The following is a 13,612-nucleotide window of genomic DNA, read 5'->3' as shown; positions in this document are numbered from 1 at the left end:
GGCAATGTTTCTCCCGTAGCGGTATCCAAAACTATACTTTAATTGACACCATGAGTTAGTGTATGCGATTTTAAGCCTATTATTATGATAAAAAGTTACCCACACGCCAATTCTGGTGCGGACAAGCATCAGACGTTGACCGAGCGCAAAGAAACAGCAGGGAGAGCGAGCCTGAGGGAAGCAGACGACAATTGCGAGAATCCCTAAGCTGACGTCACGGAGGCGGCCTTTGCAGCGCCGCCTGTGTTCGCACCAGTATATTATCTCTATGGTTCGCACTCACCGCCAATAGTGCGTACTACTGCTGGTACTGCGCGCACTGTGCTTGTTATTGGCCGCGAGGCCCACCACTGGAGAGGCCGGCGCTGCGATCGTTTTGACGTCACTTGTAGGGTCACCGTTCCTATCTTGCTGCGTAGTTGGCTTGCAGCGCGTGACACTTCGTATAGGAAGCGCGTTCTAAAAGTATTTTCGTGTTAATTTCCTTTGTTTTAAGTTAATTCTCAGTGCGTCAAGCGCAGTTCGACCTAATGGTGACTGCCGTATCAACTCCGGTAGATTATCCGCAAACACCATGAGCGTGGTGGTTAAATTACGCATGCGACCGAAGCGTAAGCAGCGGCTTGTTTCCCCGATCAACAAAGTGGACTACGACGATCGCCCAGTGAAGTTTCTAGAAAGATTTCCCTTGTTTTCAAGAAATGTATAAAGCAGGAAATCGAGAAGCGTTAACTGCTCGCAGAAGCACACGCACCCGCCGTGCCTACCCGCACAGCCGACGGTGCGGCTCGAACCGACGCAGGTCGCGGCAGCAACAACTTGTCGCCGCTTTTTAAAATCACACAAGTCGCGGAAAAGAAGTTCCAGATTGGTGAAAGTGGATGTTAGTGTGATGAAAAATTCTGATAGATAGTGTCATCAGCTGTGGCTTTCAAAGCGATGCTGAAATATCTGCCGCGATTTACGCCGACCGGCCGCGGAGGTCGGTCCCGGCAGCGCCGGCCCGTTCACGCACGGTGCGGCGAGCGGCCGAAAGGCCGTGCAGGTATCTTGATTGTCGATCGTTTCAACGGAAATCTCCGCGCTTACAGAGTTCCCAGCGCGGGGAAACGTTCTGTTAGGGACTGTCACTCGCACCTTTAACGGCGATGAAATATCTGCTGCGACGCCAAGCCTAAAGTTCCCAACATCCGATTACGTGCATCTGAAGCCGGCTGCGAGCTGTTGGAGAAGGCCCTCCCGTCGCGCACGCGCGTGTAGCGTTTGGGTTCCTCAAACTTCTTGGCGGCCCCCAACGCTGGTTTCTCCTATTCTAAATATCCCCATTACCCGAAATCATTAGCGACGTGTTTCGCCTCGTACGCAGCTTCGCCTTTTGTGAGAAGTCGTGAGTTTCGAAATTGATGCTTGAGAAATGCCGGCTTAGTGTAAACATACAAAACACGCTGCAATTATAAATTACCACGCCAAGCGCCTAATGAAAACTAAATATACCCTTGTCCGAACCCGCTCGAAGGCGTTAAAAACTCGCGTTCATACCGCTCATACATTGCGGACAAGTCGCGAAAAGTAAACATCAGCCGTGCAGAGTACAGGCTAGGGCAGTGATCCTTAATCAAATCCGGGCATGACTATAAAAACATCGTAGGGGAAATAGGCACTGATTAAGCCAAACTGCAGACCATAACAATACTTTTAAGCATGTGCGGCGAAGCAACCTGATCACCGTTCTCGCGTCATTCATTTACCAGACAATACGAGCAGTTCGCGCGGTGAGATCTTAAGTGAGCGACGTGTTTCCGTCGCTGTTACAAGGTGTTTGCTTGCACACACACACATGTCCTGTCACAAGTGTTTCATAACGAATTTACAGCGTACTCTTCTCGGCATCAGTTGCATCGTCCTTGGCGTTAGCTGGCTGCGTATGTAGGAGCTGTGGGTCGCGATGGTAGCAACTACCTAAACGCGGCGGTATCGCCGGGAACAAGCGAGTCGCTGATTTCTTGCCCGAATTATTTGGTTTACAGACAACTTTTTTGGTAATTTGCATCAAATCCACAAGGAGCGGGCGAGACGGTGGCCACAACAAAAAAAACACGCTTCCGCATACGCACGGGAAATGTGTTGTAGCAGACGACAACACGATTCGGCGTCCTACAAGTGACGTCACTCGTAGGTGGCGCCACGGTATGTCCTCGAGGCAAATAGCTGAACATCAGTCCGGGGCTTTGGGGTTGTCTCACGTGACACTGGACGACTGGCGTAAGCGACACTGCCTTACGCGACCCTGTTTGTCGAGCATACCCCATGTTTCACGAAACGATTACTTCCAGCCGTAACAAGAACAAGCCAGGTGCAAATACGGCCAGAAGAAGTAAAGCAAAGGCTTATAGCGGTGTGGGGCAGTATGGTGGCGCCATCGAGGAGGACTGACGGTAAACAAGGCTTTCCCAGTCCGCCGCAGACCAAACGGCGTAACTAACTCTCCTTGTTACGTCATTGTCGATACAGGAGGCGACAACTACGACAGACCTACAATTAGACGTAGAGGATCGGAAAGCTTGAAATAAATGTCTTGATTTCTCTTTCCCCTACGTAAGCCGAATTATGCCCTCAGGTTTCTTTCCAAGCAATGCGTGTCTATTAGATTTAATTTTATTTCCGGTGTCCCCATCGTAAAATACCGGGTGTTCCAGTGCCTTCCCTGCTATAGATAACGCTGCCAGTGAATGCCAGTCCATGGCTTCTTATAGAGTGGCCGCTGGTCGTGATGGTTGATTGATTGATTGTAGGGTTTAACGCGCCGACGCAACGGAGGCAATGAGGCGCGCCGTAGTGGAGGGCTCCGGATTAATTTTGACCACCTGGGGATCGTTAACGTGCGCCGAAATCTCGTACACACGGGCATTTTTGCTTTTCGCCTCCATCAGAAAAGCGACCGCCGCGGCCGGGAATCGAACCCGCGACCTCGTGCTCAGCAGCGCAACGCCTTAGCCACTGAGCCACCGCGGCGGGTTGGTCGTGATGGTAGGCTACGTAAGCACCGCGGTACCACTGAGGCCCTGACTCGCTGCGCCGCACCCTCGCCGGTAAGTGGCGGTGCAGGTCTTATAGTTGGTTATGTCATGGCGAAAGCGTCCATGTTTTACCGTCATCGGCGTCGACACGAGCGGCGCCAAACACTTCACCATCCCTCGCTAAAGAAAGTTGAGACAAGCACGACAGCTTTCTAACATCAACACTGCGTCAAAGTATTCGCTGAAAGTGCGTCCAATCGATCGTCTAACCTTCCAAGACCCGAATGGCAAACGAAGAACGAACGCATGCCACAATTTCTCGCGCACTATATATTAAGCAGACGCGTCTACGAACGATCTAAACGCGTAGCGATACGAGCTTTATGCGATAAAGGTGCACCATTGCACTCCTCCTTCACAATCCATGCGTGTGCTGTCTCACTTAGAACCGTCCCTTTTTTTTTGCGATTTTGAAGCAACCGTATTGCTGACGTAATGGCGGCCCGGTTTCACGCACGCGCCGCGTGTGTACACAGATCTTATCAGAGCCAGAGTCCTTCAATTCCTTTCAAAAAGCATTGAAGGAGTCTGTCAGAGCTTTTCTGTTGACGAACTTATAAGAGCTTTTCAGTTGACCAGCTGGTCTATGGGAAAATACATGTTTTTTTTGTTTTTGTTTTTTTTTTTACAGGACGCTGTCGATCCCACTAAAAAAAAAAAGCTTTCGCGCTAAAACAGTCACGTGACCTCAGCGGCGGTCACGTGACTTCTGAGTAGTAGCTCGGTGGGGCTCCGTCGCTTCGGCGGAGTGATAAACTACACGAACCAATTCATTGCCGTTCTTACCTCGTACCCGAGTGCACGTACGTACCTCGAGGTACCTGAACTGGTCCTCGTCGTCCGGGTGGCTGTCTGCCCATCGGCCGCACGCGTACAGGTAGAAGTCGTCGCAAGGGTTCAGGCGCAGGTCCATGGCCGTGTACAGCTCCATGGCCAGGTTGTAGCAGCTGAGGTCAGCGCAGCTGGCGTTCCACGGCATCCGGTCTGGGGGCACCGTGAAGAACACGTACGCCGCCACGCCCGCGATGACGACCAGCTCGAGCACCGCCAGCGCCTCCACGCGCACCGACATCATCAGGTTGCGCGTCGGAGGCTCCACGTCCTGCGATTTTCATTTAGTGTTCAGCTTTGTCCACCAAATGTAACTCAACGGTACACAAGCAGGGAGTGAATAGCAGGTGGAGCGAACGTTAAATGCGCCGTGAAGACAAAATACAACTTCGTTCGATTTGAAGGAACTAGCCGTTGGTAACTTGCTCAGTTACGAGCCAGCTGCAAAAGCGCTCTTTTGTAATTGAAAAAATGCAATTATAATTTAAAAATTCGAATTTCGCGCTACAGTGACGTAATGCGGGCAGGAGCGAGGTATTATGGGCCAGCACTGAAAACATACTGATCATGGGTGTTGACTGCACGCCTGAATTCAAGTGATACGATCAAGCTGAACTATACTCGGCGACAACTTAAGAACGGCACCGGAAGTTGCCGCTGTGCCTTATCACCGTAGCCGGATGTTTCTCAGCGCCGCGCAAGTAGGGCGTTACTGGGAATATTTTGAACATGGCGTGAGCCCTTCCCGTAATTTTTTGGATTTAATATGCTTATAAACGACTCCAGTGACGACAAAAAATTGGGCCCATCTCCCCGCGAGGGGGACTCGAGTAAATGCGTAGCATAGGGGGTGGGTGTATTGCGTTAACGTTTAGTGTTTGGGGAGTTGGTGGTAGTGAATGCGTTGTATCAGCAGCTTCTTGACGTAGTTTGAATGATTCAAGGATATAAGGCGCGTTCGTAGACTCCCATTCTGTGTCGGCTTTGTGGCGCAGTGGGTAGAGCACCATGTACGTTGCGTTCCACCCGCAGGGTCGAGGGATCGAAACCAGGCGCCGGATATTATTTTTTTTTATAGTGTAGGGGGAGGGGTGCGGACTACGACTACGGACGTCAACGCGGGTGACATCGTGAGTTACTGAAATGCTCTGCATTTAAAAACTGCGTGAGACAAGGCAGACGATATCACGCATTCATAGCAAACCCTTTTCAAAACGCGCGCGCACTGACGTCACGGCTCCGGCGCTTTGGCGGAGTGATACACTACATTAGGTGGTGCCGTTCTTGAGTTGTAACCGAGTATAGCAGCCCCACTGCAATCGCGCAGTCCTGTTTCTTGGCGGCAGCTTAGGCCGGCCGCCTCCGTTCGCACAAACCAGACTTTGTGGCGTCAAGTGTGATAAATCGCTGGGGAGTAGCTTGGGAGTCTCCACTGCTGCATATGCTTTCTTTAACACCTCGAATATTTGTTAGACGCCTACGATAAAGTTGGTATCATTGTTATTCGGAAAGAGCAGTCTTTTTAGTGAATCAAACTCGTATTTTGTCTTCATAACCCCTTTAACACACCGTCTGTTTCCTATTTGGAAATTGTGATTTTATATCTTACAGGCAGCGGAAGTCGTGGTACACCTTTTAAAAAAATGGCGAGAATCACTTGCCACAACGTTTAACTTGTACGTTCGGCATGTTTTGACACCTGCCGCGCACCCTTGTTGAATTTGCATGGCACGCTGAATCTTTCTTATTCCATTAAAAAGTATTTGCCCAAAAGTATTCTTGGCCGACCGCTTGCGACCCAAGCGCAGCGTATGGCTTCAACATACCGCGTCTGGTAATATTTTTACGCCTGAGCACATATTCCCCCGCCTCGAATGTTGGCGTTTTGTATGAAGGTCGACGATAAAAGCCACGAAAAATCGTTTGTAGGTAACGAAATTCTATCAAAAGGGGTAAACCAAAGGCGCCTGAAAAACTTTGCCAGTTAGATCAGTTCTTTTCACTGGGTTCAGTAGGGACGCATGAGACATGCCCGCTTGCGCGCGCCACACCACACGTGATCGGCCAACTCGCCGTCCTATAGGCCCTAAACACGTAGGCGTAAAACCACCACCTTGCGAAGGCTGGACAAACCCTGTAAATCGTTTCGTGTATTGGCGGTGAGATGTTTGAGTGGCGCCCCCTGGATTTGACGTCAGCTTAGGGACCCGCTCCGCTGTCGTCTGCTACATTCGCCGCGCTGCTACACCCGCGCCGCGGTCGTCCGGTTCTGACTGGCAGCAATGCCTTTGCTAGAAATCGCCCGCTTTGATGCTTTGGTGCTTTAAAAAGCGTGTTTTCAATCAGATTCTGACGGCTCTGAATAATTTCAAGCTTTGTCCCGCACAATTTTACAACACACGAGGAGAGAGAGAACAACTTTCAGAGAGCATCGCTCAGACGTAACTCGCCCTCGTCCTATCTAGCGTATTTGCGAGTTTCAGCGCTCAGAGCTCCTCGATAAGTAATCAAAATGCGTAGGCTTCCCTTAACTATTTCTGAGATGCTCTTATGAAGACTCAAGAGTCTAATGCTACGCATCAAGCAGCGGGTCGCACAGCAGGAAATAAAACGGGTGTTTTCTCTTTCTTTCGTTGTTGTTAGATGAACTTTTTTTTTTTTCTGTGCCCAACGCATTCACTTTCTGCACCGTCCTAAACGTCCTAGGAGGTTTTGGGATGTTTGCGAGGCTCACAAAGTTCGTGTGAATATTCAATGCAATAAGATCTGTGCTACGGCGCAGATAACGTTGTCCACAGTACTCGAAGGCGGCTTTTGTGGACCTAATTTCTATCGAACCATCGATATCGTAACGAACTCGATCTCAACCCGAAAAGTTATGACATGATTACGGTGTTGAAAACTTGATATACTTGCTAACTAACGCAATAAATAGTATACATGCCAATTTTCAGTATAACACAATTCGAAACCAATGAATATGTCCAGACAGCTCTTTATTGTTTTCCAACCCCTTCAGTCGCAAAGAACAAGTCCTGGCCTACCCGGGATGACGTTCTGTGAATTGAAGAATGAATCTTACTCTCTCGTCTTGGACTGAGGAGCCTTCCCACTAACCAGCTCTATTTTACTGTTTTCTCCTCCTCCTGGTCCTCCCCCTCTTCAGTGCAGTTTTACTATAATGCCTGTCTGAATATTGGGATGATATGGTTGTGGCAAATGTACCGAAATATCCCTCCAAATATGAAAAAAACATAGTCTTACTGTATGCTTGCCTTACAGGTTACTCGTTTTGCTCAATAAGCCTGCATACTGGTTAGAAGCCAGGTAGAAAACCAGCACGCGCCTATACACACAGCAGGTTATTTGGAAATCAACCTACATTATTTGTGCCCCATAGTGCATGTCGGCACACTTTCATGCCGTGACAACGTAAAGTGACTTGATACAATAGTTTCGAGTGCTAGGCAAGATTGCCAAATCTGTTTTACCTGACATGCGATTAGCTGGAATCGTAATGCCTTCTGCCAAAGCCGACAGCCCCGAAGGCCTGGAATTAGTTTTGGTCTTCCATTTTCGCTGTTGTCGGTTGTCAGCCTGCGGCTGTTACCTTTGTTCGAAAGACTGCTGAACACAGAGGCTGACGCCTAGTTCCGACTCTTCGCGCTCCGCACAGGACCAGCTTCGCAGCAATGCATGGGCGACGCCGGCAATGTTTTTTTTCCGGAGCGGTATCAAAAACTATACTTAAAATCACGCCTTGAGCTAGTTTACGCTATTTTAAGTCTTTTGTAACGAAAAAAAAGTTGCGCATTCGCGAGATCTGCTGCGGACAAGCACAAAATCTCAACCGCGCGCAAAGAAACAGCATAGAGAGCGAGCCCGAGTGAAGCAGACGACAAATGCGAGAATCCCTAAGCCGACGTCACGGAGGCGCGCTCCGCAGCGCCGCCCGTGGTCGCGCTCACCGCCAATAGTTTTCTTGAAGTGGCGTTGGCCGGCGGACACTACCAACGTCATCTCACTACTCAGGGCGGGAGCATGGGAAAAGGTTAGCCGATGCGTCGGACTGGGCTAGTTGGTACACGTTTGATTAGATGAAAAACCACCGGTAAACAGAAGACACAATTAGACGAGACGAAAATGACAGGACAAGCTAGCTTGTCGCGTCGTTTTCGTCTAACTGTGTCCTGTGTTTAGCGCTGGCTTTTCATATAATCAAACATGTACCAACTAGCCCAACTAGGCCAGTATGGGGAGTGGGAGGAGAGAGCAACATGAGAGTGGCTGTTTGGACATGCCATGGTGGGCTGACGCGACACTGGAGTCATGGTGGTACAGGGAAAAAATGCCTCCAGCATGAAACCGCGTTGCTAGGCGACGCGTGATTGGCTGCCTGGGCCGCTTCCCGTGACGTTTTCCCACGAGGATCCAATCACGTGAGACCATATGGGAAATCGACCCACCGGAAGTTTTTTAAGGTTTGCCCAGAGATAGGCTTCTGCTTTGCTACCTCCTTTCCTCTCAAAGCGGGAGATTTTATCCGTGCCTCAAATGGTATTCCGTTGCCTTCATAATTTCACGGAAGACATCGTCTCCACCGAGAACTCAGTTCAAAAGTGGTAGTTCCATGTAACGCGATGTTACGGGGGTACGCAACGCTAGAAAGAGTTTTGTGCAATGGAGGGCGAGCGAGCAAACGGCGTTGGAACAGAACAGCCATTTAGGAAGGTAGTGCTTCTGAAGTAAAATTAATGTAACTTTACCGATCGCAGACCTTGCCTACCCAAAATTATTGCGTAGATTCGTTGGTAATTATTTCGTGTTCGTTAAGCGAGCCATACTTTTCAGAGTGGTGAGCTGGGCAAGTTGGTATGGCGTCCTTCTGGGCAACAGAGCGAAAAAAGACGTGGACGAAGGGAACGGACAGGACGAGCGCTCATACTTTTCATACTCATCATAATCATACTTTCCAGTTGCGATATGTATCCTTCCACCTTACGGGATTGATAAATGCCTTCCCAGAATATCAACTTGCCCAAAATACTTGTAAAAACATTTCAATGCCCGTATACTTGTATCTGTATTCACCGATATTTTGTTTGGTATGTCTCTGGTATCTCTGATTTACTGAGATATCCCGGTGCGTCAAAGATAAATGTGGCCTCAGTATCCGTATTTTACGCTTGCAGGACATCCATCGCGAGATTTATATTACGTGGTACCTTTTGGGCATCTCTGTTCAGCCCTGACTACCAGTTCGCCTTAGCGAGTGTTCCCTACTAGGGCGCCTCGTTTAATAAAGCGTTAATTTTTTATCCCCCTCCCTTTATCTTGTAATTTTTGCTGCATGTTACAAAGAGAGAATTAAGTGTTCCAGTTAAAGTTCTGGCGGAGGCCATGCTCCGCATGTCGCATCTTGATGGTGGTAAGCTTGCACACACCTCTCAGAGTTGACACGCAAGTCGGCACATGCCACGGCACTCATGCGACTTCGAGATTGCGGCGCGCCCAGAACCTTCTTGCGCATGCGCGGGCTCGCCGCGGCGGCTCTTTGCGTCTGACTCATCGCCTCTCCGACTCAGCGACAATGCACTTGCCTGTGTGTGTTTGACTCTGCTTCAAATTGCGACGGCGCTTGTTTTGACCGTTGCAATAGGCTCGCGTGTTGACGAGCCAGGCAGTGCGTCTTCGGGCTACGCGCGGGGAGTTTCTCTGCCCGTTCGAGTTGTCATTCTGCTTCCGGTACCGTCGCTTTTCTCTACTCGGCATTAAATTTGGCTTTCGGCACTGCGCCTTCGGAACGGAGGCAACCCTCCTGCAGCCGGTCGCCAACCACGCTGCCGCCAGGAAAAGGGAGCCGTACTTGTAGGCCTTCGCCTTGTAACAAGAGTAATCTGTTGTAATAGCCGCGGTGACGTTCCGCTGCCTGGAAGTGGCTCGCATTCGCTGCGGGTGGGCAGATCGCAGGCAACGAAGACTCGCATGAGAATGAGCGCCTAATTAGGCTGTACCACTCACCGAATCATCGTCGTCTCCCATAGTGCAGCTGTTTTCCCAGGGGCGATGACGCAGCACTAGTTGGGGTAGTCAGGGGCTCGGCTAGTTGGCACCGAAATAAAAGCGGTTGTGGCTTCGTTCGCCGGTTGGCCGGTCCGCGGGTGGTTTGTAGCTTCTTCTTCCTCGTCCACATGCACGCGTCACTATCCCCGATGATGATGACAGCTAGTTGAAGGTAAGACAACCAATTGTACTCAATACAGTCTTTTTTCCCGCTGAGTTGTTATAAGACACGCGGGCCGTCGTCCAGCCGTCAGGCATTATTGACTCGAAGGGTAGGATGCCCAGCCTATAAAATGGCGTGTCCTAATGACTGGTGGAAAGGCGGTCCCTTGTTTGAGGAGTCAAATCTGCTCTATATAGGGTGCGTTTCAATTTGCCCTTTAGATGGCTTTGCCGCCGTCTTCGCGAACTGTCTGCCATGTTAAGCCCGTTCCAATTCCAACGAAGCAGTCAAAGAAGACTGCTTCGAGGAGACAGCCATGGAGGAAGATGGAGACAGCATCGAAGCCAGCAACGATGCAGGCTACCTTCCTGTCTTCTGAAAAACGACGCCAGCGCCCACTTTTTCGTAAATAATGTTGTTACAAATTAGCTCGTTCTCATATTGAAATATTTAGTATAATTTACTAGTGGTAAAGACGATTTTGTTTTATTTTTATATCATCATCATCGTCCCCAGCCTACTACGCCCACTGCAGGGCAAATGCCTCTCTCTCCCATTAATCTCCAATTATCCCGGTCCTGTGCTAACTGCGACCAATTTATCCCCGGAAATTTCTTGATCTCATCTGCGCATCTAACTTTCTGCCGCCCCTTGCAACGCTTGCCTTCTCTAGGGATCCACTCTGTTACCCTTAATGACCAACGGTTATCTTGCCTTCGCATTACATGCCCTGCCCACGTTCATTTCTTCTTCTTAATTTCTACTAGTATGTCCTGAACACGCGTTTGTTCCCTGACCCACTCCACTCTTTTCTTGTCCCTTAATGTTACACCTATCACCTTCCGATCCGTTGCCCGCTGAGTCGTCCTCAATTTAAGTTGAACCCTCTTAGGGAACCTCCAAGTTTCTGCCCCGTATAGGTGAGTACCGGTAAGATGCAGCTGTCATACACTTTTTTCTTCAGGGACAATGGTACGCTGCCATTCATTATCTGGGAATGCCTGCCGAATGCACTCCACCCCATTCTTATCCTTCTAATTATTTCTGCCTCATGGTTGGGATCCGGGGTCACAACTTGGCCTAAGTAGATATATTCGCTTACCACTTCCACTGCCTCGCCACCTATCTCAAACCGCTGTAATGTCCCGAGGTTATTGATAATTACTCTAGTTTTCTGAATATTAACTTTCAACCCCAACGGTTATACTCTGTTTGTCCAGTGCGGTAAGCATGCTTTGCAATCATCAGCAAATCTGAGGTTACTGAGGTATTCTCCATTAACCCTTACTCCCACCTGTTTCCAATCCAACGTTCTGAATACCTCTTGTAAACATGCTGTGAATAACATTGGAGAGATTGTGTCTGCTTGTCTGATGCCCTTCCTTATAGGTATTTCACTGCTCTCCTTATGGAAGATTATGGTAGCTGTGGAACAACTGTTAATATCCTCTAGTATTCTTACATAATGCTCGTCTATACCCTGGTTTCGTAAATCCTAAATGACTGCTGATGTTTCGACCGACTCAAATGCTTTCTTGTAATCTATGAAGGTAATATATATAGGGGTTCAATATACTCCGCGCACTTCCCTATCACGTGATTGATCGTGTGAATTTGATCCATTGTTGAATAGCCTTTACGGAACCCCGCTTGTTCTTTAGGTTGATTGAAATCTAAAGTGGCAGAAATTCTGTTAGTGATTACCTTGGTAAGTACCTTGTAGACGACTGACAGTAAGCTTCGATTTTTATATCACGTAATGTTTGTAATAATAACGGTAATATTATTTACGAAACCTACGGCTCGCGTTCCTCAACATTTCTGCAACGAGGTTGTCGTCTGCGTTGGTGTTGCGTTCGTGATCACTGCGCTGTTCCCATTCTCATTTTTTAAACGTCTAGTTAGACTGCTTCTTAAGCTGTATACCAAGCTGTACGAGAATTGGAATGCAGCCAAAGTGCACGCCTATGCCGGTTGCGAAGAGTGGGAATAAAATTCTTCGGAGCACTTAGGTCTGCTTACGTGCCTTGGATGTTGTTGTTGTTGTTGTATCCCTTTATTTTGGACAATTCAAAACTGCCTTCTATGGCACGGCAAAAGACAAACAAAACTGCCTGACGGGGCCCTGCCACCCGTAACAATCAGAGGAGCAGCGGGATCACAAGGAACAACCATTAGAGGAAGAAGATAACAGAAATAAACAAACAAAACAGAAAATACAAAAAGCGAGTTACATACGTTCGCCAAAACAAAAGATGCACACTGGCGTAACCATACCAGATCATAATCATGTGAAAGCATTATGGCTACCCCGACGATTATTATCAAATGCGCTTCACCGCGTTTGTGTCATGCTGGTCTCACGAGGCTGCCATAAAAAGCGCAAAAACTCCCCTGCGAGTTGTTTACATTATACCTAGTAGCAGTAAACGTTTATTGGAGCAAAAGGCAAAGGGAAAAGGGTGGTGGTGAAGCGTCCCTAGTCCAGGATGCCTCTTGACCGGGCCGACTCAATGACCCTAGAGTTCCTGTATATAGCTCGCACAGGGAGCTATATACAGGAACTCTAAATGGCCCGAGAAACCAAGGACCTCTGGCGGGCCGCATTTTCTTTTGTTGTCCGATGCGTCACGCGGGAGCAGGGTGGCCGCCTCGTTCGCGTCTACTAAGGCGTTCACTGCTCAGACCACGAGCCCAAACTGTCCGCTGTTCATCGTAAGCTTACTGGACTGAAAGGATGTTCGAATAGAAACGAGGCGCTCGGTACTTTCGTCAACGGCGCAGAGGCGCGTGTCGCGGTGGTTAGAGAGAACCGTTGATGCGAGAGAGCCGATGAATTTTGCCGTCGCGCAGGGAACCTTCGCACGTACGTGAGCCACAGCAGAAAGTTTGTGACGTCTTTGTCAGATTAATGCTTGGACTAGCGCGTCAAGGTGGTTCGAATGGCCTTTTGTGACGTTGGATTGAAACCACAATCTGTCGCAGACGTTACGCGACGTTCTAAACTAGCCTTCGAAAACTCTCCCCTGAAACAGAGATTGAAGGCGGGCCAATTGGTACATAACTGAGTTATAAAACAGCGCTGGAAACAGGACTAAAGAAAGGGCACACAGCGCCCTGTCTGTGTGCTCCTTCTGTAGTCTCGTTTCCCGCGCTTTTTTATAACTTTTCTATAGCGTACTTGACGCGAGGGGGCTCTCACAGTTGTTGGTTGCTTATGAATAAGGGCGTCGGCGTGCTGCAGAAGGTGGTGCCATTTTCTGCGCCTTTGTCACGTTTTGCTTGTTGTTCATCGTCCAACTTAGCTCTTCGTTGATTGGCGACACATTTGCCCATCAACAAGCCTGTGCCACTTCCCAGGCTGCTGAGAAGTTACCGGCGTTCTTTCAGGCCCATCGGTCACTTTCCACGATATCAACGCAGTATTATAGATTGACCCGGTGGCATTATCGTGCCCCACAACAAAAACTTTCCACAT

At 49.0% G+C, this 13,612-nt stretch overlaps 1 protein-coding gene across 1 annotated transcript in view; it reads right to left on the bottom strand.

Annotated features, from left to right (window-relative positions):
- The window catches only part of LOC144173083 (endothelin-converting enzyme homolog), a 30,705-nt gene extending 20,539 nt beyond the window's left edge, over window positions 1-10,166 (bottom strand). Inside the window, exons 1-2 of the mRNA XM_077701598.1 lie at window positions 9,930-10,166; window positions 3,889-4,179 (exon numbers count right to left, since the gene is read on the bottom strand). Of these exons, the coding sequence (XP_077557724.1) occupies window positions 3,889-4,179; window positions 9,930-9,950 (312 nt within the window). The 5' untranslated portion in view covers window positions 9,951-10,166. The remainder of the gene's footprint in view (window positions 1-3,888; window positions 4,180-9,929) is intronic.
- Window positions 10,167-13,612: the final 3,446 nt, after the last annotated feature.

The sequence above is a fragment of the Haemaphysalis longicornis genome, unplaced genomic scaffold, assembly GCF_048455015.1.
Source record: "Haemaphysalis longicornis isolate Haplotype H1 unplaced genomic scaffold, Haemaphysalis longicornis Haplotype H1 scaffold_29, whole genome shotgun sequence".
Lineage (NCBI taxonomy): Eukaryota > Metazoa > Arthropoda > Arachnida > Ixodida > Ixodidae > Haemaphysalis > Haemaphysalis longicornis.
Note: the sequence above shows the minus strand (reverse complement) of the source record. Positions and strands in the feature narration are given on the sequence as shown.